General features: G+C 43.4%; 2 protein-coding genes across 2 annotated transcripts in view; one reads left to right on the top strand and one right to left on the bottom strand.

Annotated features, from left to right (window-relative positions):
* Positions 1-1,071: 1,071 nt before the first annotated feature.
* Positions 1,072-10,404, top strand: slc66a3 (solute carrier family 66 member 3). Its single transcript, XM_056296207.1, has 7 exons — positions 1,072-1,323; positions 3,390-3,472; positions 4,233-4,302; positions 4,446-4,503; positions 5,351-5,471; positions 8,742-8,783; positions 9,916-10,404. Exons 1-7 carry the CDS (start codon positions 1,178-1,180, stop codon positions 10,011-10,013), a joined length of 618 nt encoding a protein of 205 aa, XP_056152182.1. The 5' UTR covers positions 1,072-1,177; the 3' UTR covers positions 10,014-10,404.
* A 1,704-nt stretch (positions 10,405-12,108) lies between these two features.
* rock2a (rho-associated, coiled-coil containing protein kinase 2a) overlaps positions 12,109-24,448 on the bottom strand; it is a 59,182-nt gene continuing 46,842 nt past the window's right edge. Inside the window, exons 27-32 of the mRNA XM_056295276.1 lie at positions 23,384-23,454; positions 23,109-23,197; positions 21,958-22,036; positions 20,209-20,476; positions 18,346-18,559; positions 12,109-12,239 (exon numbers count right to left, since the gene is read on the bottom strand). Of these exons, the coding sequence (XP_056151251.1) occupies positions 12,236-12,239; positions 18,346-18,559; positions 20,209-20,476; positions 21,958-22,036; positions 23,109-23,197; positions 23,384-23,454 (725 nt within the window). The 3' untranslated portion in view covers positions 12,109-12,235. The remainder of the gene's footprint in view (positions 12,240-18,345; positions 18,560-20,208; positions 20,477-21,957; positions 22,037-23,108; positions 23,198-23,383; positions 23,455-24,448) is intronic.

Genomic DNA, 24,448 nt, shown 5'->3' with positions numbered 1-24,448 from the left:
CGTGGCGGCCCCGCTGGCCACCGTCACTGGGTACAGCAGATCTGAGAACACGTTCACATTCAAAGCCTTTACAACCAAAGGCAAACCGGTTTTATTTTGTGTATTTGGCCGAAAAATTGATTTGCCAAGATCCACCCATGACTTTTGCAGTGGTCAGAACGTGTGCTGATCTGCTAGTCAGGGATGTGGATGTGTAACAGACACAAATACAGTTTTCACAAAGTGTCAAAGCTCATCTTAAAGAGGTCCTGAAATAAACGTGGTTTCACCGTCACGCAAGGAAACTACTATGTAACACCCACATCCTGTATGCAAGAGCTGCTGGTACATCTTTTTGGGCCTACTCTGACAGACTCCTCTTAAAGGTGGCTGTGCAGGGGGGAAAAATGATTAAAGACGATTTGATACAAAAATCTGAGAAGGAAAATCTTTAAAAGTACCAAGTAGCTGCAGGTAGTATAGGCCAATGAGTTGTCTCTGTCCAGCATGTTGAGGTGGCTCATACTCATAATAATAATAATATGAATGACAAATAAGAATAGAGGGTCATGGGCTCTGTCTGTTTGCATTCAATTTTCAGTTTGATTTGTGTCATTCTATTTTATCTTTATTTTATATCGTTTTTCTATTATTAAGGTTTAATTTGTTTCTTTTCTGTTTTCTTCATTTATCTTCACAGTTGTATTATACCTGCACTTTTGCTTAATGGAAAAATGAATTGCGTGGAATTTCAATGTACGAAATCCGCTGTTAATAAAGTTTATGTACTGACTGACTGATTGATTGATTGATTGATTGACTGATTGACTGACTGACTGAGAGAGAGGGGGGGTGGGGAAATAGTTACAAATACTTGGAAATAAGATAAAGGCCCCAGCCCAGATAGAAGAAGGAGAAGAGAGGGTTTTGTTTCGGTTTAACTCTGAAAGTTGTACACACTTCCCCAAGTCGCCAGCAGGTGGCGTAGGGGTCCCAGACTGACCGCCAGCGGGTTTTTCTTTTTCGGGCGCTCTTCGTGCATGTGTGCGGAAGTGGAAGGCGGCGGAGGGCGGCGCCGCAGCAGCAGCAGCAGCAGCAGCAGCATCTGGGCGTGTTTGTGTAGGGGGGACCGCCGGGTGGTGTATAAGCGCGCGGCGGACTCTCCGCGGGCTTCCCTTCGCGTCGCCTCTCCGCCGGGATGCCGTCCGACCTGCCGGTGCACGTCGCCAACTTCAGCACGCTGCTGGTGTGCATGGTGCTGAAATTCCCGCAGATCTTCGTGCTGGTGCGGGCGAAATCCACGGCGGGGCTCAGCCTGAACAGCCTGCTGCTGGAGCTCACCGGGTGAGTGCCGGACTCCCGGCTCAGTCCGCCGCCGCCGCCGCCGCAGCTTGGGGGGAACGGAAAGGAAACCCGCATGCGGTCACGGCTGTTTAGCGTCAGCCCGGCTGACCTCTCTCGGCTCGCTGCCGCTCGGTCAACCTCCCCGGATGTGTCTTGACGGTGACCGGTGTAACGGTGTTAGCGGCGCGGCGTCGGCGGAAACTGTGACCGTGTTGTCCGTTCCCCCCCACCCCCACCGCACGGGATGCGTAACCTCCTCAGCGCCTCCTGCTGAGGAGCCCCGGTGACTCCTCAGCACCTCCTCCTCACGGGGACTCCTCAGCACCTCCTGCTGAGGAGCCACCGGTGACTCCTCAGCACCTCCTGCTGAGGAGCCACCGGTGACTCCCCCGTCACATCTCGCGCACTTACTTACACGTGTTTTCGTTGTGCACAGACAGGAGAACATCTGCCTCTCCCCCCGTTTTTAGGTGAAGAGGGTAAGCAGGCTTTGGCTTGGATTCTGTGTGAGTGTGCTGGTGCTGGTGCTGGCTCTCCATGGCCAGATAATCCTGCAGGTGGAGGAGGAGGAGGAGGAGGGGGGGGTCATAGCGGCACCACCTCACCGTGTGGATGTGGGTTACAGGGGGAATTCTGTCAGCGTTTCAGTATCTGAGTGACGTTTTGTGGACGGATGTCATTTTCACAAGTATGTGCAAATGGCCCCCATATGTATGTATTAAGGGCAATCAATCAATCAATCAGTCAATCAGTCAAGTTGCATTTTACATAGCGCTTTTCTAGCTGCAACAGCCGCTCAAACTGAGCAGTTTTTTTTAAATGCTCATACCAAAAGCACATTTACAAGTGCTCCTTTGTGTGTGTGTGTGTGTGTGTGTGTGTGTGTGTGTGTGTGTGTGTGTGTGTGACCCATCGTCCCCCCCTTTCCCCCGCCTCTTGGCCTGCTGTCAACATCGGCTAACACAGGAGCAGAGCTGCTGCTCCTCCAGAGGGACGTTAATGTGAGCTATGAAAGAGGAAGGGATTAACGATGACACATAACTCGCTTCCACCGCCACTCTTTCACTTTCAGTTCATGCTGTGACATCCGGTGAATATCCAGTGTTGAGTAACTGGTGGCTCTTCTCCAAGGAGCGTTTGAATGCAGACACCCTGGTAGGGATTTACTTGTGTTAAGTTGTGTTTTCAGTGAAAAAACAACAGTAACCTTTGTCAGCTAACACCCAGCATGCTGCTTTTCTTTGTGGGAACAGTAAGTCTGTGTGTGTGTGTGTGTGTGTGTGTGTGTGTGTGTGTGTGTGTCTGTGTGTGTCTGTGTGTGTGTGGGTCTGCAGAAGTGATCAGTGTCTTGTCTCTCCTGTGGCTGGCAGCAGGCCTGCTGTCATGAATGCCTCCTACTGTGCTGGTGAGCAACAACGACCCGCTGAGTGCGACTCGGTCCCAGCGTGCATGCTTCATTTCAACTAGTCAACACCGAATTCGGTTTCTGAATCCATCATATCTGTTGTGGATGATGACTAATTCTGCACCCGTCTTTTCAATCGTTGCTCGACTCTTTCTCGCTCGAGAGGGAGAGAGAGAGAACAGTGTATCTCACGTCTGCGTGTGATCACCATCACATCAGCATCCGGCTGCATGCCAGCCTGGGGTCCTACCGCCCATCATCTGTAACCACCAGCCGAGAGCCTGATTTGATCTGAGTACACCTGTAGTTAATAAGAAGGTTTTTTTCTGAGTGGGAAAACAACTTTGATTTTTTTGTTTTTTTTAAGTTGAGCAATCACGGGTCATACTTTTCATTTTTAGCTTCCATCAGCGGCTCACAAAACACCAGTTGCCAGCGCTTTGACGTGGCATGATTGGCTGAGATGAGAAGTCAGAGCCCCCCCCCCCCCCCCCGGCTTTCATCAGAAATGAGATCGGGCACGCTGCACTAAACTGACGCCACACCAAATCTGCTGCGGTCCGTTATCCACCGCCTCGTCGTCACCATTTGAATCCGTGCGGACTGCTGTGCGACAAGCCCCTTTACCCCCCCCAGTTAACTGTCACCGTCCCTCTTTCAGGTTCATCGTTTTTGTCACGTACCAGATGTACTACAATTACCCACCTCCGACATACCTCGAATACCCGATCCTCATCGCTCAAGGTGAGTTTAGCTGACTTTAGCGCCCCATTTGCAGCTTGCGAATAGCAACACAGCCCTGCGAAGGACAGTGCAATAAAAATATATGATTTCACTTTTGGATCTACTGGAAATTCAACTTCTGGCACCTTTGGTGAAGGGAAGATCCAGTTTGTGAAGTCGTTACCACCATCTCGTCAGGGACGTAAACCGCCTCACATCCTAATAGGCATTTAATAATGTTTTAACTTTGCACTTTTAATCATTTTGTAAGAGAAATATATGACTTTTGATTATTAAAATAATGGTGGATATCCTGTTTTGGAACGGAGGTCCTCAGTTTATAGTTTTGTTGAAACACAATGACTGTAATACCCTGGCAAACCCTGTCTAGTTCGTTCCCAGTTCAACCACAGCAATTTATCTTTTTTTGGCTCAAGGGTTGTGGTTTACCACAACTGACGAAGGCTGTTATCACAGAACCGCCTTGGGGATAATCAATGTGAAGAATTACCATGCAGCCTTTAAATCTGGACATGGCGGTTTAGCTGAAAGTCCCTGGCGTGTCCACGTTGGTTCATTTTAGAGAACACAATAGAGAATTGCTGTCAGGGGAATCGCATAGTGTTAACACAATCTCAATTATTTGTTGGGAAAACACGACTTAAGCATGTGTCAGAACTTAACAAAATGCAGCTACGCACCCCCCCGGAGGTATGTTGGTCAAAAAGACTTGGATAATTGTTGTTTGAGAAGTGTGTCATAATTTGCTCCGTTCTTCTAGATGGCGTCCTTCTGCTTTTGATTCTCTACTACAATGGAAACCTGCGGCGCAGCCTCGTCTACGCCTTGGTGTATCCTTTCACGGGACGGTTTTCACTTGTTAATACCAGTGGGCGTGAACAAAGTTTTCACATTTGAACAGCTACAATGGCCCCTGTCTATGTGTTTACCCCTGTGATAGCATCTGCTGGCTGCCTTAACCCGTCTCGCTCAGATTTGTTGGGGGCTGGCAGCTCCTCACTGTTCAGAAATGGATCATAGACTTGGCCATGGTAAGACCGGATTTTTAGCATCAATCCAAATTCACAGGATGACGTGATAAACAAGCTTACGAGATGTCAGCGGAGACTAATGAAGCCGAGGGATTTGAAAAGAAAGTCTTCCGGACCTCTTCGCCTCTGGCAGGCCACAGTATATCATCCAGACCCGTCAAAGCTTAAAGACTCTGCCGGTGATGGAATGTGTAATGAAAGGCCTGTTTGGATGGCTTCCAGAGAACCGTCCTTTCTACCTGCCTAAATATTTTCATTTAGATTTAGCTGATTGGGAAGAACAATGTGTTTGGCTAAACATGGCAGATAAAGAGACGGATGCCATTTCGCCGCCGTGAAAGGTATTGTTAAATTTCGGCGTGGCTCATAAATGTCTGGCGATGAGGTTCCCAAATTTCAAGTTGTGGCGCAATGATGAGTTTCACTCCAACCAGAATAATTTAAAGTAACAATCTCGAAGAGTCTCACTTTAAACAGATGTCCGTTAAGGTACTTTATTTCCCCCAATGAGGCGACACAAACCTGTCAGCCACTGATAACAGCCCCTTGCATTTGCAGTAATACAAAGACATACAGATTGTGTCTGTGGCGACATTCCCGCCGAAAATTCCAAAGGCCATGCGGGTAATGACGTGTTTTACGTCTCCCAGCAGAGGTTGGTCCACCTGAGAGGATAGGCAGAACAAAGGCCCTGTGGTCTGATCTAGTCAGCGATTACGAAGCTTATGCCAAAAAAGGAGCACAACTCGAATCTCCGAGATTGCCGCTTTAATTCCTGTGAGATGTTATTATGATGTCACACGTTTATTTCTGTGGACTTTTGACTGGACCCCCTCTGTCTTCTCAGAGCCTCTGCACATTTATCAGTGCTGCCAGTAAGTTTGCTCAGCTGCAGTCCCTGTGGAAATCCAAAGACTCTGGGCAGGTGAGCGCCCTCTCCTGGGCCATGGCCGCCTACACCTGTATAGGTGAGTATTGTCCATGTACAACGAAACTTTCTTGGTTTATGGCCTCCTTAACTGTCCCGAATTCCCACCTCTTTAAGGTAGTTTGGAAAGAGATTTTCATATTTTTCTTAAGAAGGGACAATACTTGTGTTTTTGCATGTTGTAGCCCGTTTACTGCAATCTACTCATATATTTTCGTAAGGTGTGTGTGTGTGTGTGGTGTTAGTCTAGATAGCGGGACCGAAAACTAAAGCACTTATGATCCCAATTCTTTTTGGAGGTGGTAGGTATTGTTCCAGAGAGTAAGGGAAAAATCCCAGAAAATTAAAATTATGCACAATTATGCATAATTATGCATAAATATGCATTTTTTTAAATGGCTAAAAACCACCTTTCTCGGCATTTCGGATGATTCTGAGCATCTTTGATTTTTTCACCTGTATAAAAAAAATTTCTGGGACTTAGAAATGTTTTGGCATTATGCAAAATATATGCATTTTTGCAAAAATGCACTTATGATCCTAATTTTTTTTGGAGGTGGTAGGTATTGTTCCAGAGAGGACCAGAAAAATAGCAGAAAATTAAAATATAATTATAATGATCATGCATAATTATGCAAAACATGCATTTTCTAAAAATGGCTAAAAACCACTTTTCTCGGCATTTCAGATGATTCTGAGCATTTGGGGGGAGGGAGTGGGAGGGGGGTTTTAGGGGCAGGGGGAAGAGGAGGGAGATTTAGACGGTGGAGCTTCTGAGGATCTGCACACTTCCGGATCCCACCGCTGCCACCAATGTAACCGGTTATTTTCTTGCCCGGTGCGGGATTCGATACGGGGTGTACTGTACCACAAGGCGACATCACTAACCGCTCGGCTAAAGGGTCAGACCCGTTAACTAGGAGCTAACGTGTCTTATTAGTAGTTTACACAATGATAATGTATTTCAGTAGCGGACCGTGCATTTCACACCTAGGCCTTCGGTGAGACGTCACCTCCTCAGAATTACCCAAAGACAGCCGTCATATCGCCATGCTACAATGTTTTAGTCACAAAAGTGGTTAGCATCGCCATCGTCGTTATTTGACACTTTTCACTTTCACAACAGCGACATCGTGTGGCGACATGGTGTAACGCACAGCCTTGCTGGAAGTAATCCCACTGGGCAAATACATATGCTATCAAGAAACTCACCAAACGCGTCCCAGTCGGGCCGCTGGGCATAAAAACAATAAAACATTAAGCAAATCAAATACCTGTACAAAAAAATACATTTGACTCACCAGTGTTTTCTATTTGAAGACAAAACCCATTCTCCTTTCTTTCTGGATGAAACGGTCGATCACACGGCCATAGAGCACTCCTTTGGCTTTTAAATAAGACGAGCCAGGTTTCGGAAGCCTGCGTGGCTCCATGACCCCTTCTCTGACGAGAACAGCAAGCCCGCCCAGCAGTCAAGTTCTCCGCCTTGCTCGGATCCACTGAGCCACGGGTACCTTTCCTAGGTGGTTGCCTGGAAATGCCACACATACGCCTTCCCCGGGTGGGTCAGAGCCGCTAGCTGTGTGGTTGGTCTGCCCATCTTCACAATCCTTTGCTTTCCCCCAAACGATCGTCTTGAAAATGGTGTGACTAATGAATCTGCCACCACGTCATTCACGAGTTCTCCTTGAGACATTCTTCTCTTTCACGGCTAGCTAGCTTAGCTAATGTAGCCGGTTATTTTCTTGCCCGGTGCGGGATTCGATGCGGGGTGTACTGCACACCAAGGCGACGTCACTAACCGCTCGGCTAAAGGGTCAGACCCGTTAGCTCGGGGCTACCGTGTCTTATTAGTAGTTTACACTAAATCAAAAACACAAATGCTAGCTAACATTAGCCACCAACTACCGCGACCTAGGCGCTGCTGCTGATAGGCTGAACAATCGGTCACGTGGCTGTATACAGCGACGGTCCTATGACGCTGGGCAAGTATTAAAAGAATACGCCCACCCGCTACACATCCAAATCTGATTGGTTGAGTAATCTATCACTCCGGTATTAACGCCTATCTTATTTAGACAGCGGAGACCTTCACTCGAGATGCCGAAGGCGCTGGCAGGAGGAGTCTTCTCACACGGGTACAACAGAGGGGAAAAAGCTGATTGGATGATTTTTTATTTTATTTTTTGGCCGAGAGACTGCAAGCAGAGCCTCCCGAATTCGTATGTGTAGTCGAAATCGAAATGTGATGCGATATTTACAAATTGATTATAAGATTGTATTATGAAAGTGTTTTCCTTTTTCTGTGGAGCCTTGGGAAGACCCTGACGCTTCGCCACAGATTTTTGGCAATCTCTCAAGCCAGTTTCAAGTCCCCGGCAAATTGATTTTCATACCATACTGCAATGAATGGAAACCAGTGGCTGCCTAGAACAGTGTTTCTCAACCGGGGGTCCGCGGACCCCTAGTGGTCCGTGGTGTAATTGCAAGGGGTCCGTGAAAATAAAATATCTTTAAAAAAAGATCCTATGACATTTATAGAAATAGGATTATTTTACTCAAATGTGACTGAGACCTTTATCTACCTAAACTATAAAGGGTAACGGGACTTTCTTCTCTAATTACATCTGTTTCACAAGTGTAATTTATTGTATTTTAATAAGAGATCTCGCTCCCGTTTGCATTGTTAAAAGTTACTGCATAAAAATTCTGTTACATATATGTGAAAGTTACTGAATACATATTCTGTTTTGTTAACTATATCTAAGTTACAACTGAAAGCTCTTATTTTTGCCCCAAAGAGTGAATAAATGCAATTTAAAATGCAGTTTCTACTGTTTCTATCAAATTGCAACCCCCCTCCCCCAAGATCAGGTGGAGGGGTCCTCAGGGTAGATCAAAAATACGCAGGGGGTCCAGGACCCCAAAAAGGTTGAGAACCACTGGCCCAGAAGGTAGGAGAAACGCGTGCAAAAAGTCTACAACACTGTGGTGCGCTTCGGAGAATTGGGCAGAAGTAATGTAAAGCACACATGATTTGCATTAAATGGGCAAAACATGCAAAAACATGCAAAAGGTCCTTTTTAATGAAGCGAATACAAAAGATTTGCTTTGTTAGTGAAGAACCGTGCCGGACTAATTTTTAATTGTTTAAACCCTTCCCCAAAGAAATACCGGTGGAAAATGTGTCTTGAATATGGATTTTGACTTGGTTCCTGAATTAGTGACTCTACGCTTCACATGTTAATATTGGATGTTCTGAGAAAGAGGATGTAATTTCTTTTTCTTTTTCCCAAATGGTTTTTCTCAGCACGGATTTACACAACTACTGTGACAACTGGAGACATGCAGGGTAAGTCTGCCCCAGCCATCTCCTTACAAATGACTCAAAACAACCTCCCAACGAAAGTAAATGGAGGCGTTTTACTCTGAGAACCTATCCCCCATAAAACTTTTGAAGCTTTAAAGGTAGATGACGATGTAAATTTAAACTACAGAAAAACACTTGAGAAATGCATCCTTCGTTTAATTCAGCTAGATAAAATGCAACCATGAGGACTCAACAATGATTTCTCATATCAGCCTTTCTGTGGACATTAACAGCCTGTTGGTATGCTGAGACTAAACGTGCTTGTTTGGGTTAAAACTATTAACGTTTGCTATGGACAAGATATGTGCTTGATGCTGTTATTTGTAGCCCATTGGGATTATGATGCTCGCCCCTAGACATGGTGTTTTGATTGTGGGCTTACCGTGAAATGGCCATTTACAGAGTTCCTTGCTAAACACAAACTGTATTTGTACTTTGAGGGAGTTGCCTTCTTGTTCCATACACCTGAAACATGTAAATTGTATTTTAGAAATGTGTTTGTTGGTAAATCCCCCTTCACTGGTTGGGACCATTACCTGCAATATAAAAGGGGCTGGTACCAAGTGAATGGTGCTGAAGGCACAATGGTGAAACACATCAGCGCACAATAAATAATGGAAAATTAGGGGGTCTTGGGTAGCATAGTGGTCTTTTCCGTTGCCTACCTACATGGGGATCACGGTTCGAATCCCCGTGTTACCTCCGGCTTGGTCGGGCGTCCCTACACTAGCGCCTCCTCTGGTTGGTCGGGGCGCCTGTTCAGGGGGGAGGGAGAACTGGGGGGGGGGGTAGCGTGATCCTCCCATGCGCTATGCAGCGGGGGTGGAGCAGCGAACAAGATGGCTTGAAAGAGTGGGGTAACTGGCCAAGTACAATTGGGGAGAAAAGGGGGGGGGGGTAATAATAATATCGGAAAATTAAGTTTGACGTCTTGAATTTTCGAATGTTTTTTGGAGTGCCTTCATTCCTTTTGCTGGTGTTTGTTTTCCCATACAGAGACCATGTCTGTGATTCAGACTTTGTTTTATGTTTTTAATCGGCTCGCCAGTTCTAATTTCTGTGCACTGGTTGGCATGTTGACCAGGTATTAAATCTTCTGTCTCCTTTATCACAGTTCTGGTCCGCTTCATTGTCATGACCTTGCTGAACCTGTGGGTGCTGGCTACCGTGCTCCACTACCGAAGAGACGGCAGCTCCAAGAAAAAGATTTAAGCAAGCGAAAGTCAGATACCCGTTTGTTTTTTTTTTGTTTTTTTACCACATTGACTGTCGTATTTTTACAACTTTTTTACGTCTTCCAGCTCCGTCAGACAGATTAAGACAGTTAATGGCATTTCTGCAAACCACCTTTGTGATACTGCCCTTTCTACAATGTGATTTTTATATTGCTTTTACCTCAGTATTGTACCCACACACGCGCGACACAACATTCCAGTGACTAAAACCGACGAGAATTTAGTAAAATCGTGACCAATTTTTCTTTTAAATGTGTAGTATATTTTGGACCCGTTATCTGAGATGCTGTAATGGCCGTGTCTGCCAGCTCAGGATGAGAAATACTGTACTTTTATAAATGTTCTTAAGCAAAAATTAAACCTTGTTCTATGCAAATTGTCATTCTTGTATGTAAAACTTCAAACCCCAAGTCTGTGTTTTGAATTATGCAGAAGAACAATGCACAGAAAAATGCACATCCACGTCTTTATTGATGAAGTGGTTATTAATATAGAGCTGTTTGGTAGCAAACATGCAATCTGGAAGTAGCGCCCATCGATACAAAGTGGACAAGGCAGTATAAATAATACAATGTGCTCTGTATGTCATGTAAAATATATACTGTGTATATTTATACGTATAAAACATGCTTCATGGTTAAAGGAGAGCACTCGAGACACTCGCACACACACACACACACACTCGCTCTTACATACTTACTTACTTCCTCTCCCTCCGGTATGAGTCATTTACACACCACAACGTGCCCAAACTAGGAGTCTGGTTGGTTACTTTTAATACAAAAATATCAGAACAAACATTCAAAAAGAAAAAGGTTTCCATGGTGCTGTTCAATACTTTGGGGCTAGGATCACATGCATTTGTTTTTCCTTCTAAGTTTACTTCGTCATTCAGATTGATTTTGTTTTTTCTTTTAGAAAAATACCCTAAGCAGAAAGTGGATTTGTCAAAGGCAACAGCATCAGGTGTGAGGTCTGAAGAGGCAAAAGAAAAAAAAAAAGTTTCACTCAGAAAGGAGTTGGTCTGGAAGGGAAGAGGGGGAGGCATGTCAAGTAGATCTGGATAGAAGAAACGTTTCTATCGCATACAATGCTTGTGTGTCATCTCTAAGTGTACATTCATGCAGCAAAAAGGAGCCAAACCCAGGTCAGAAAAACATTACTGGCGCACCCTTCTCATTTAGTAAACATGACCTATGAAATCATCATCAGGTGAGGGTTGTTAGGGTGCCATCTCAAGCCCCACATTTGTTGTAATTCAGCGACTGATATATTCATACACTGCAAAAAAAAAAAAAAAAATCAATGATTCATAGCGTTTCTTTTGAGCCGGAAATCTATTAGAGGCACTCGAGGCTTAACAACCCAACACTCCTCCAGACCTCGTCGACTTTTCCAAGAAGCTGTGGTTATTTTTTATTTTTTGAGTACCTTATTAAGACAGAGTTGAAAGTAGTGTTGTGTTGGAAGCAAGAAATCTACTATTAATGTGTTATATAAAAAGGCAAACAAGCCCTCAGAAGAAATACCTGTTCCAAGACCCTCAGCAATATTCACCAAACACGTCATTAGAATGAACTCTTCTGTGAACGTAGTGTTCCCCCTTTGACTCTTCAGGTCGTTCACAATCATTTAAAACGTATTGTCTTTACTTCTTTTTTTTTTGGCCACAAGGGTTCCCGCGGGTAGCGGCGAACCATTAAGTTCATCTGTCACTTCCTTCTGTCGACAGTGTGCTGTGGTTTTTGTTTTTGTGTTTTTTTTTGTGTTTTTAAGCGTTGAGGTAAGTGCATCCGGTTCTCGCCGGACACGGAAAGGCTCTCTCTCTCGAGAGTGCTCATCTGTTCCACGGGAGCTGAACAAACCACTCCAGTCAACCATAGTAGCGCCCAGGGAGTCACAATAGCTGTAATCGTAAACGCGTTGAGGGCCGCTTGCAAGCCGACCAAAGATCACAGGTGTCGAACGGTGCGCTTGATAGTAACCTGTCTTATAATATATTATCCAAGAAGGGTGGTTTTGGCTGGGGAAACGGACTTTGACATGGGAGAAGAGACGAAAATGCTCACGGGCGAGAATGGGGCTGGCCTGGCAGAGTGAAGTGGAGCAGCGTTTGAGTCTATGGTTTAGGAGGAGGAGGAGGAGGACCCCCCACATACACACACCACTTCCAAGGTTGAACAGCACTCCGCAGCGAGGTTAACTGGAGGGAGAGACAGGAAGAGGAAGGGTTAAATTCTACAAATCACATGTAATTCATCTGGTCATGCAATGACTAGAAGCAACACTGGATTGTTATCATACATAGTCTGAAGGAAAAAAAAAAGCAGTTGAGGGTACAGAATACCATTTTTTTCCTAAATATTGTATTACTTGCGACAGGCTTGTGAGAGGTGACGCTGACATGTTTTCATCAAAATCAGTTTGGATAGCATCAGATTAAATGTCTACGGCATGACTTCATAATAGATGTGTCTAGCCACAAGACTTTTTGCACTTGACATTTTTAGGGTTGTTATTTTAAAGATGAGTGAATCACATTCATCAATAAAATCTCACTTTATTACTCAAATACTTTTATCATCTAGATCTCATTTTGGGTACTTGCAATAAAGACAATAAAGTAATGTGAATGCCCAATGTCTTCACTAAAGAACCGTCTCATATGACTTGAGTGAAATAAAAGCCATTTAATCTCATGTTAGTCCTTACAGAAAAGACCTATACCTCACTCAGTCTGTTTAAACACCCAGTCGTTAAGTGATCCCAGGTACTTTTACATCAATAAAGACCCAGCCAGTTGTTTTTATATGTAAACACAAGACACCCCACACCAACACATGCATTTGTGACAAATGGAATAATGTGCATTACCAGCATTGTTATATTCAGTAGCAGAGCGAATGGTAATATGTGGTATGTTTCATATACTGATGCATTTTCACATTACATTTTATCTTATGTTTGAAATGTTTGTCAGTGTGACTACAGTAATTTCTGTTTTCTTATGTTTTAATGTCACCCAGCACTAAGAGTAGTTGTAGTTGCCAGAAGGCTCCAGCGGGGGCAAAGTAGCGCTGTTGAGCTGCGTTAAGGGGCCCCTCGCTCGCTTACTCCCCTCAGTCATTAAATACACGATCGGAGGGTGGTCTGTGTGCGATTATCTTTCATACAACTAGTCCCCTTTTCAGACGAGTCCCCTCATATAAACTGTTCGTGTTCACGGGTGTGTTAGGTGAATGTGTATATGTGCTCATGAAAAGTAGTTTTATTACGGTATGTCCATGTAAGCTAAAGCTAATTACACGACGACGAAGAAGTTAGCCACACTAACCTAGGTAATGCTAACCGCAGGCTAACCTCATGTAATGCTAACCGCAGGCTCACCTAGTGTAATGCTAACCAGGCTAACCTCATGTGATGCTAACTGCACGCTAACCTAGTGTAATGCTAACCGCAGGCTAACCTCATGTAATGCTAACCGCACGCTAACCTCATGTGATACTAACCGCAGGCTCACCTAGTGTAATGCTAACCGGGCTAACCTCATGTAATGCTAACTGCACGCTAACCTCATGTAATGCTAACCGCAGGCTAACCTCATGTAATGCTAACCGCAGGCTCACCTAGTGTAATGCTAACCGCACGCTAACCTAGTGTATTGCGAACTGCACGCTAACCCAGTGTAATGCTAACTGCAGGCTAACCTAGTGTAATGCTAACTGCAGGCTAACCTCATATAACGCTAACCGCGCTGCGGTCTATGGCGTAGTACCGTGGGAGCACCACACGATGGTGCTGTAGTTTGTAGACTATCCTGTACGTGTTTGCCGAAATGTCTTGAGCACTGTTAGTGTTGTATGTAAAAATATGACGAGTTAGTGTTAGCAGCACAATAGAAACGAGCTGAGTTTATTAGTTTATTTTGTAAATTGCTGTATTTGGTTATATAAATTACATTTCATTTTATTACCCGTATCCAAAGTTGTAAACATTAATGCAAGTGCTAGTACTAAGCAATAGAATACACATTCAGGTTACTGTTTTGATGTGTGTGTTCTATGGTAATAAGTACAGTCTTAAGTGTTTGTTATACTTTTCAGCACTGTGAACATTTAGGAGAAGTGTGCATGTGACACTTGGCATATGTATTAATTGTATGTGGTTATCTTAAGGATTCATTCATTACGTACACGACCTGAGGAAAGTTTGTGCCTTTGCGTCTTTCTTTCATGCAACTAGTGGCCTGTTCAAAGCTTTTACACATTCAGTCTAACATGCCTTTAGTATGCACATTATGCCACCACCACCACCACCAATGTCCAACCAGAACCACGTGTCTAAAGGGCCGGTAGCAAAAAAGTCTCTTTTTTTTCCCCATTTTAAATGAACATACAAACATTCAGGAATTCGGTCATGTACAGGAAAACATCTGGGCAAAAGAAAGGTCAGTCATGATTTGTGCCAATGTCCACAGTTGGCATCTTCTCGTCTCATTTTGGAGCTGTTTGGCCTGCGAGGGCTGTGGTCAGAGGAATAGATGTCACGATTCACTGGATTTACAAAGCGTCTATGCAATTATCACCTAAAACACAGTTTACCTTTGCGTTCATGAGAATGACAGGACTGTATGACCTGAGATAAGTACTCATCCTGAGGTGCTTAAAACAATAGTAAAATATAGAGGTGATCTGACAGCAATGGTGATGTATTTATTGTTGTATTTAAAGGGTGATTTTACCTGTCAGTTCACAAATGCCTCCGATATGTTTTCAAATTATGATCAGCTAGCATCCTCGAAGTCCATGCTCTGCTTCTCATCCAAGTTTTTATCATAAATATAGTATATATTGAGTGTTACAGGGAAACGGTCCCAATTTTCAACATTATCTCTCCATTCTTATGTTGTAGGGATAACCCTCGAGTAGTCGTACTACTGAACACTTCTGTATGTCTCTGAAGCGCTGCCAAATTGTACGGAAAAGTGTCACTGGTGGACAACCTGTGAATGTGAAAACTATAGACCATACTTCCTGGTCGCTGCTACCTTGAAATAGTCTGCATTGTAAAAGAAAATGCCCACACCAACGCTGCATACAGCTGATGTAGTGAATGCTACTGAAGATGGCTTTACATTAAATTCATTAAATTAAGTTTCCTTTATTAATCCCCTTGGGGAAATTCAGTTACTGCAAATTAACCCATCCTAGCTGTGATCTGTGTAGCTAGCATCAGTGGGCTGCCGCTTTCATGCTGCACCCGGGGACCAACTCCAGTTCTTCTTTCCATTGCCTTGCTCAGGGGCACAGACAGGAATATAAACCCTAACATGCATGTTTCTTTTGATTGTGGGGGAAACCGGAGCACCCGGAGAAAACCCACCGCAGACATGGGGAGAACATGCAAACTCCACACAGAGAACGACCTGGGAAGACCCCCAAGGTTGGACAACCCCGGTGTTGAACCCAGGACCTTCTTACTGTGAGGTGACAGCGCTAACCACTGGGCTACTGTGCCACCCAAATGGAGCATCCATTAAGAGTGACACAGAAGACTGGTCAGTATTTTGGCTGCTCATGGAGTATAACGTATCCCTATAACACACACACACACACACACACACACACACACACACACACACACACACACATATATATATATATATATATATATATATATATATATATATATATATATATATATATATATATAAAATACAGCATCCCGATTGGTTCAAGATATGTGCTGGCTGTGTTGAATACTCCCAATATTCACATGTAACACAATGCACAGCTTTGTGAATGGTTGTTTGGTAACAAGGAAGTGTTTTTCTTTTTAATTTAAATCTTCTCTTCCTGTTCCTGTTTGTCCGGTTTGGTTTCAGGTGTTTGAGAAATTCACCAAGTCAACGTCTCTGCTGGATGAACTGTCAGTCATCCAGTAGCATATTGCACAAAAATTGACATGAACTGTCAATTTTTGTGCAATATGTTGGTGTCCAGTAGAATGTAGAAATGAATGTGTCTGTGTTTTGTTTTTTATTCTTTTTATATATTGATCTTTGCACTGATAAGAACTGCACTTTCAAATTTCGTTGTACTTGTACAATGACAAATAAAGTTCTATTCTATTCATCAACGACATCAACTGGATTATTTTTGCTCCTTATTTGTTGAGCACTTTCCCTACCATTGAGTGTTTCTTTTAACAAAGTTATATATATATATATATATATATATATATATATATATTATACACACACACACACACACACATACATATATATATATATATATATATGTATATAGATAAGGGTTTGTTGAAAATAGTTAATTCTTTTCCTTAACTTTCCAAGTTTAAAAAATAAAATGACAGCAAAGCAAGAGTTGAGCTCTGACATACAAATTAGGGCTGTCGGATCGAATAATAAGAGTCGAATCCACGTCGAAGTTGAAAATAAAAATCAGTGCTTGAATCCTAATGCTTCCAACAGGAAAATGCATCACTTTTATCAATTTAAGTAATTCCAAATATTTAAACTCATGGTGTATATGGTAACATGTTTTTATTAAAAATTATATCTATTTCAGAGATGTGGATGTGGTGTTGCTTGTGAATTATCTCGGTAGTGGTATGACAGCCTGTTGTGTCCAACATGGTATGTTGTAGCCAAGTGTGTCAGTCTGATCAACCCATTTTCTCATCCTTTACAAATTCAAGATCAGATGACTTCAACATATTTTGTCCATCTATACTTTTGTGTCTCTAATCAGATCATATTTGAATTCACTAACGATTAAAATAATGATTAAGATGCAAATTTTAATAATTCTAATAGATCTAGATTCGAATTTGATTTTACGAAATAACTGACAGCCCCAATAAAGTCCGCTGCTCACTTTCCTTCAAGACTGAAAACCGGTTTTTCAGCGTTTCACTCCCTTCTGAGGATCACTGCATGTTGGCACTGATGCTTTGTGTATGACCCGGGATGTGAGCTATACTGAGCAAAGCAACGTGGACCAGCCAGACTCAAACAGCACATCATTACACAGCACAGCACACAGGTTTACCCTAACGTGCTCATCAGAAACGAATAGATGAACAATCATCATCGATCTCATCCAACGCCCATTCCCAGTCCTGAAGACCACAATCCCAGTCCAGCAATCTGTAAGGGGATATTAGCTTTGATGGCCAGGTAGAAAAAAACTCCAATGATAAATGACACTAACCAAAGTGTGAATCTATGATGACTAAAACGGACACTGCTTGTATTCAAAAGTGACTCACTTTGGTAAGTATGCATTTAAGGATATCAAACGGGGCCCAAACAGCTGCTCACAAGCTGTCTGACAACAGCTTTTAATGAATTCAGGTGATGACGTCCATTTACTAAATCGCTACCAGAATGGAGAACCGCTTGACCTGACTGTCAAGTCCCATAGTCCAAGGCACATTAAATTAAACACTGTTTGTGTTGAGTCTTAGCATTTCTCCAGTTTTTACCAGTTTAACGCTGTGTCTGAAATAATTCACTACTCCCTACTCACTATCTTGGCAGTTGTATGCAGATGACTATATAGTGAGCTCGTCAGCAACAGTTTATTGTCAACGCATCTTGAATGTTACCCTCACTAGTCTTATGCCTGACTGTCATCTTACATACAAATTGAGAAAAAAAAATCTTATGGCCGTGAAATTATCAAAGATATTGTGGGACGTGACTTTGAAGCTTGTCCAGATGACACTGATGGCCCTTAGCCTCAGTGTTATTTTCCTGTGACTAAAAACATTAATCCACGACCTTGTTTCCATGATGAAATTGGCCAACAACTGAAAATTCACTTATGGTCCTTAGTGGGATTTGGACAAAATGAGGGTCAGGCAGGTGTGATCAAACTTGTTTTAAATCAACACAATAAGCCTGTTTGTTCTTTTCTTGCTGAAAACTAAGTGTGAGTCGAAGACTCGATAAAAAACGTCCCCCTTGTAAGATGTCTTGATGCATGCTCAATAACACAGGTAAGAAAATCCAAGGAGGTTGAATCAGATCATCTGGATACAACGTTTACTGACAGACAATAAACGTTGTATCCAGATGAACTGATTCAACCTCCTCTGATCCCCTTGTAAACAAAATCTGGAAAATGTGATTTCCTCCAAGTTTGTATTCACAAAGGTGAGCTGATTTTTTAAATTATTTTTTTTAGATTTTGCTTATCTTGGTTAAAACTATCAAAAGGACATCTTTCGCCGTACGTTTTTTCATTGCCGAAACCACGCTCTCTCCCTCGACCAGGTCTCACCTGCTTTTGTTCGGGGGGAGCTGTCGACTGGGCCTCCTCATGGACTGGCTAGGCTGGACCTTCATGGAGGCGCGCGGTGAGGAGCGGGCAAACTGCTCTGATGCCGGAGGCTTCTTGGGAATCTTCTTGACCAGCCGGCTCACCCACTTCTGCTGTTCCTCCTGGGAGACCGCCAGCAGGAGCAGATTCTTGGCCGTGGACACGTCATAGTAAACTGGGGAGAAATTGTTAAATTTAAAAGTTTTTTTTTTTAATCCCAAAGAGGGTTAATTATCTGTTCTCAAAATATTCTCATGACATTGTTGTGTTATTGGACATTAAAGCTGCTACTACCAGACCTGATACACTTTTTTACACTGGTGGACTTCAATGACCCTTCCATAACCTCTCCATAACTTTTATAGCTTCATTTCCATGATCAAAAGAAACTACATTTTAAATACTGTGTAAGAGCCCCTCTGTTCTCAAGTTCATCTATTCATATTCAGTATTTGTCCATTTGAAGCCACTGATTGTTGAAAGTATACTTGCCCAGTAAACTGTCGAACGCTACCTAGCTAGCTAACTGATATGAAAGCTAGCCAGCGGAGGCCCATGTTAGCATAATGACACAAACTGTTCCATGTTCACACTCAATTCCCGCCACAATGGTTCTACCTGGCCTTTCTTTTTAAGAGGTTAATCTTTATTAGAGTAGATGGTGCTTTAGCCAGATTTCCATGAATTTTCCATAACTTCTCCAGGGCCTGGAAATTGCATTTTAAAATTTACTGATTCTTCCAGGTTTTTCATGACCACATGAACCCTGTACTGTGCAATATATTACCCTACATACAAAGGCTCCAAGTTTAGCTGTAAAGACCTCTGCTATGTATTTATATTTTATTTAACTCCTTACTTATTTCTAGGTTTCCTGTTTTTGTTGTATGTTCTTTGTAAAGACAATGAGAGAAATGTGGCGAGTTAAATTTCTTGTATATATATGATGTACTTGGCAGATAAACGGGATGTCCCATCAAGTTGTTTTTTGCCCTGTATCTGTATCAGGGTCCAGATCCATCCATCCATCTATTATCCAAGCCACTTATCCTGCTCTCAGGGTTGCGGGGATGCTGGAGCCTATCCCAGCAGTCATTGGGTGGCAGGCGGGGAGACACCCTGGACAGGCCGCCAGGCCATCAGGGTCCAGATTCAACATTTATATCACATTACATAATACAGCCATACAGTGTACACTTCATAGTAAAATCAATCAATCCAATTTAGGTTAGAAATGCTTGATGACATTTTAGCCATGCGTTTAAGAAAAAAAAAAGTGTGCATGACAGTTTTCCTTTAATGGTTTTGTTTGTTTGGTTTTTTTTTTTACAAAATCATCAAACTATAATCATGTTGGTCATGTCTTGTGAACACACTGCAAACATTACAAGTGGTTGTTGGGCTCCTTTCATTTTCCAGTTTAAATCAGACCAACACTGCAGACATTTTAGCCGTGAGTTGTGGATAACGTCCATTTATGACACCCATATGACAGCTGGTCTTGACTGAGTGCAATGGGCTAAAATAACGGATTGGAATTTGATCGGGCTTAATAGAGAAGATACTTATCAATTAAAATATGCCTTGATCAGCTCTGATATTGATATTTCAGAACGGAACGGGACATCCCTAGAATAAACAGATTTGCAATCCTGCTTTTTAAAAAGCATGTGTGAAAGGTACAAAAAAGTCACGAAACCTCGGTTTCAAACTCCCCACAGTCACATCAGTGTTGATGCTAATTCTGCTTCATGCGCATTAATGTGGGAGACTGGTGAAATCTGGCATCAATTAACTGGACTTGCTCCCCCACCGTCCCCTTACCTCGGCAGGGAGCGATGACCTCCTCCTTCTTGTCCATGTGATCTTTGTGACACTTGATGTGGCATCGCCGGCACTCCAGGGCAGGTGGCGGTTTGAACATGTTCCACAGCGGTTTGGTGCACGCCTCACAGTTGGTGGGGAAGTGGTAGAGCGTTGGGATGAACTCGTGGCCCTTGTGGGAGATGTAGCTGGACTTCTCGCCGATAGCCAGCGGCTCGACAGAGAACTCGGGCTCCTTCTTGCTCTCTCCTTCATTAGCGTAAAGAATCTGAAAAGTGGATTAGGACAGAAGATGTTCTGCTTTGTTTGTTTTTACGTAGCTACAGTTATTTACTTGGAAGCTGAGGCGAGCTGACTGTGGGAGAGCATGCATTACATTACATTACAGTCATTTAGCCGACGCTTTTATCCAAAGTGACTTACAATAAGTGCATTTAACGTAGGAAATCAGGAGCACTACTAGTCATCAGAGGTCATAAGTGCATCTAAACAAGCATCTAAGAGCAAAACCAGTGCTAAAGTAAAAGTGCAAGAAAGAGATTTTTTTTTTTAATGAGTGAATACCATAAGTGCTAAGAACAAGTAACAGGGTAGTAGTTCTTCAAGAGGTGAGTTTTCAACCTGCACCGAAAGATGGGCAGCGACTCCGCTGTCCTGACGTCAGTGGGGAGTTCATTCCACCACTGTGGGGCCAGGACAGAAAAGAGCCCTGACCGAGTCGATTGGCAGCAGGGGCCTCTGAGCGACGGGGCAACCAGGCGTCCCGAGGCAGCAGAGCGAAGTGGTCAGGCAGGGGTGTAGGGCTTGACTATGGCCTGGAGATAGGAAGGAGCTGTTCCTTTCACTGCCCTGTAGGCTAGCACCAGAGTCTTAAACTGGATGCAAGCAGCTACTGGGAGCCAGTGTAGGGACATGAGAAGGGGAGTTGTGTGGGAGAACTTAGGGCGGCTGAACACCAGATGAGCTGCAGCTTTCTGAACAAGCTCCAGAGGTCTGATGGCCGACACCGGGGCACTAGCAAGGAGGGACTTGCTATAGTCCAGCCGGCAGGTCGGCATGCAGGTCGACAAGTGAACAATTCCCGACTGATGCGGTTTGAATGACTTGTTGGGAAAAAAAAAAAAATCAATGGGGCTGATATTGACAAAATCATATATCACTTTTTTCTGACTGAATACCTCAATATTGATAATGTGATGATATTTTGAGGACTGTTGGTGCTTCCATAAGATATTTACACACAAGAAAATGTTGATAAATGATCATTAGTGATGTGGATATGGTGACCAAGCAGGTAAGACATTCATTGTTCATTTCACTAAAACAGCCGAATAAGTTCAGAAAACTGTCTCACTTTACTGTAATGCAGCCTTTAAGACCAAGGAATGACAACATTTAAATTATATCACCATATTACTAGAACCACAATCCCACTACACATCTAGTCTCATACCATGGTGTTGACATTATTGATATCTTGCCCAGCTCTAAACCACAACATACTCAAGGCTCAGCGTTTTTGGTTTTTACCGATTTTCACCGAAAAATACCCAGATTTTTAAACTGATTGTCACCCGGATTTTATGTTTCCACAGATTCAAAAGTTGTTCCTGTTTGTGTGAGGTTATGTAACAGTGTCCTCTTGTGGCGAAATTCGGCATGCTGGATGGCTTTGAAAAATAAAAACCGAAAACGTTGAGCCTTGAACATACTGGATAAATCCAAGCATTAAAACAAAGTGGCAAAGACCTGGAATATCCTGGGAATCTCTTTGGCATCAGCGCGGTACACATCCGTTTGAGTGACAGGCCTCACGTGGAAGAGTTTGCTGCAAAGTGAGAGACAAATTTATAGTGTGTGTCGCAAATTTTGAGCTCCAACACTGAACCATTGCTTCGTTTTCCATTACAAAGTGCATCTATAGTCTCACAAACTCACGTTAAAGCTCCAATCCCTAAGATCATTGTTTTTGTTTAACTTAATGAAGACCTATGGTAATGCTGGTCATTGCAGTAGTGTTTGAAAACTCAAATCCCAGAGATTCATTGGAAATGAGAGTGCTGTGGTTGGTTTGTTTAAACTCAGGTTTAACAAACCCTGGTTGAACCTGAGTTTCATCTGTTGGCAAAGGTCTTCCACAAGCTCGGTCCGCCACATCTGCTTCTGAGGCCAAGCAAACTTTGCTTCTTCACTACCTGCCCCCCCCTTTTACTCCCCAATTGTGTCCAGCCAATTACCCCACACTTTTGAGCCGTCCCAGTCGCTGCTCCACCCCCTCTGCTGATCCGGGGAGGGCTGCAAACTACCGCATACCTCCTCCGATACATGTGGAGTCGCCAGCTGCTTCTTTTCACCTGACAGTGAGGAGTTTCACCAGGGGGACGTAGCGCGCAGGAGGATCACGCTATTCCCTCCAGTTCTCCCTCCCCCCGAACAGGCGCCCCGACCGACCAGAGCAGGCGCTAGGGCAGCGACCACGATACATACCCACATCCGGCTTCCCACCCACAGACACGGCCAATTGTGTCTGTAGGGATGCCCGACCAAGCCAGAGGTAACACGGATTCGAACTGGTGATCCCTGTGTTGGTAGGCAATGGAATAGACTACTACGCCACCCGAATGCCCCACTACCTGCCTTCTGAATAGGTATTTTGCTGCTACGGTGAAGGCATAAAGCACGTTAATGCCATTTCATCTATCCCAGTCCTCTCCAACAGTAACCTTTAAAGTAAGCGGCTACAAAAGCGACCATGGTTTGGATCATCACGGATAAACTACCATCTTAAATACACCAGTGACAGAACCTATCAAAAGGACAGATCTTCAGGATTGTAGGTTTGATTAACATTCGTATGATGGCGTCCTTTAAAACGTGCTGCATTGAAGTATTGTGCTTACTCTATATCCAGCACCATGTAGGGAATAGACTGCTCTTTGTCCTGTTCGCTGTTGTAGAACAGAATCTTCTTGCTGCTGACGACGACATACTACAACGACAAGAACCACAATGTAAGCAGAAATATTTCCTCAGGCAGAAAAGTGGTGTGAGAAAGCATGAAAACAGGTTTTCTATCTTTTGTTGCGGTTTCTTTGTCCGTTTTGCATTTTATAACCTACTAAAAATGCAAATCATGAAAAAAAAAAAAAACAGCACGTTTTTTTTCTTCTTCTACCTTTTTCTCCCATCCAAACTTCTTGGTGTTGTTTCTTACAGGAAGAGAGAGCCACCCCTCCAGCCTCATTTCTAAGTGAGAGAGAGGAGGAGGAAGAGGAGATGAAGATACAGGTATGTTAAAACATCCTTCTTAACTGTTGCAATCCTGGTAAAACACCGCACAACAGTATGTCAGATCAAAAGCAGAGCAAATAAAAAAAGATGAAGTGATACTTCTCATTTTTGTCACCCGTCTTGTTTAAAAACTGCCCATAGTTCTTCAAACGACATTCATGAACTGATATCCATCTTCAGTACTGGTGGATAACGCTCAATACCGATCCAGATTCACAAACAATATTTGTCTTTGTTGAGTAAAAGCACACATAATTATTTAAATGATGTGTGTAACTTTGTAATATACAATTATCATCAAAAACCAGCAAACGAAATCAGCTCTCATTTACGAAAAAAGCACATAGAAAATAATATTTTGTCTGAATTCATAACTTTTGAAAAATTAAAGTTGTCCGTGGACTATGATGTTTGCGGATGACATTGTGATCTGTGGCGAGAGTAGGGTGCAGGTGGAGGAGAGCCTGGAGAGGTGGAGGTATGCACGTGAGAGAAGAGGAATGAAAGTCAGTTGGAGCAAGACGGACAGAATACCTAGGCGTGAATGAGACGGAGGACAGTGGAATGGTCAGGATGCAAGGAGTAGAGGTGACCAAGGCATATGAGATTAAATACTTGGGGTCAACTGTCCAAAGTAACGGGGAGTGCAGAAGAGAGGTGAAGAAGAGAGTGCAGGCAGGGTGGAGTGGGTGGAGAAGAGTGTCAGGAGTGATTTGTGACAGAAGGGTACCAGCAAGAGTTAAAGGGAAGGTTTACAAGATGGTAGTGAGACCAGCTAAGTTATATGGTTTGGAGACAGTGGCACTGATGAAAAGACAGGAGGCAGAGCAGGAGGTGGCAGAGTTGAAGACGCTAAGATTTTCATTGGGAGTGATGAAGAAGGACAGGATTAGGAACGAGTATATTAGAGGGACAGCTCAGTTTGGACGGTTTGGAGACAAAGCAAGAG

This window comes from Lampris incognitus, chromosome 16 (assembly GCF_029633865.1).
Source record: "Lampris incognitus isolate fLamInc1 chromosome 16, fLamInc1.hap2, whole genome shotgun sequence".
In the NCBI taxonomy this organism is placed as follows: Eukaryota; Metazoa; Chordata; class Actinopteri; order Lampriformes; family Lampridae; genus Lampris; species Lampris incognitus.
The sequence above is the reverse complement of the archived record's forward strand: the minus strand, read 5'-3'. Positions and strand labels throughout refer to the sequence as shown.

Excerpts from the sequence above, each read along its gene's own strand:
- slc66a3 (XM_056296207.1), top strand. The coding sequence starts at position 1,178 with ATGCCGTCCGACCTGCCGGTGCACGTCGCCAACTTCAGCACGCTGCTG. Across the intron at positions 3,473-4,232 it reads CCCGATCCTCATCGCTCAAG|ATGGCGTCCTTCTGCTTTTG; the intron begins GTGAGTTTAGCT and ends CCGTTCTTCTAG. Across the intron at positions 4,504-5,350 it reads GGATCATAGACTTGGCCATG|AGCCTCTGCACATTTATCAG; the intron begins GTAAGACCGGAT and ends CTGTCTTCTCAG.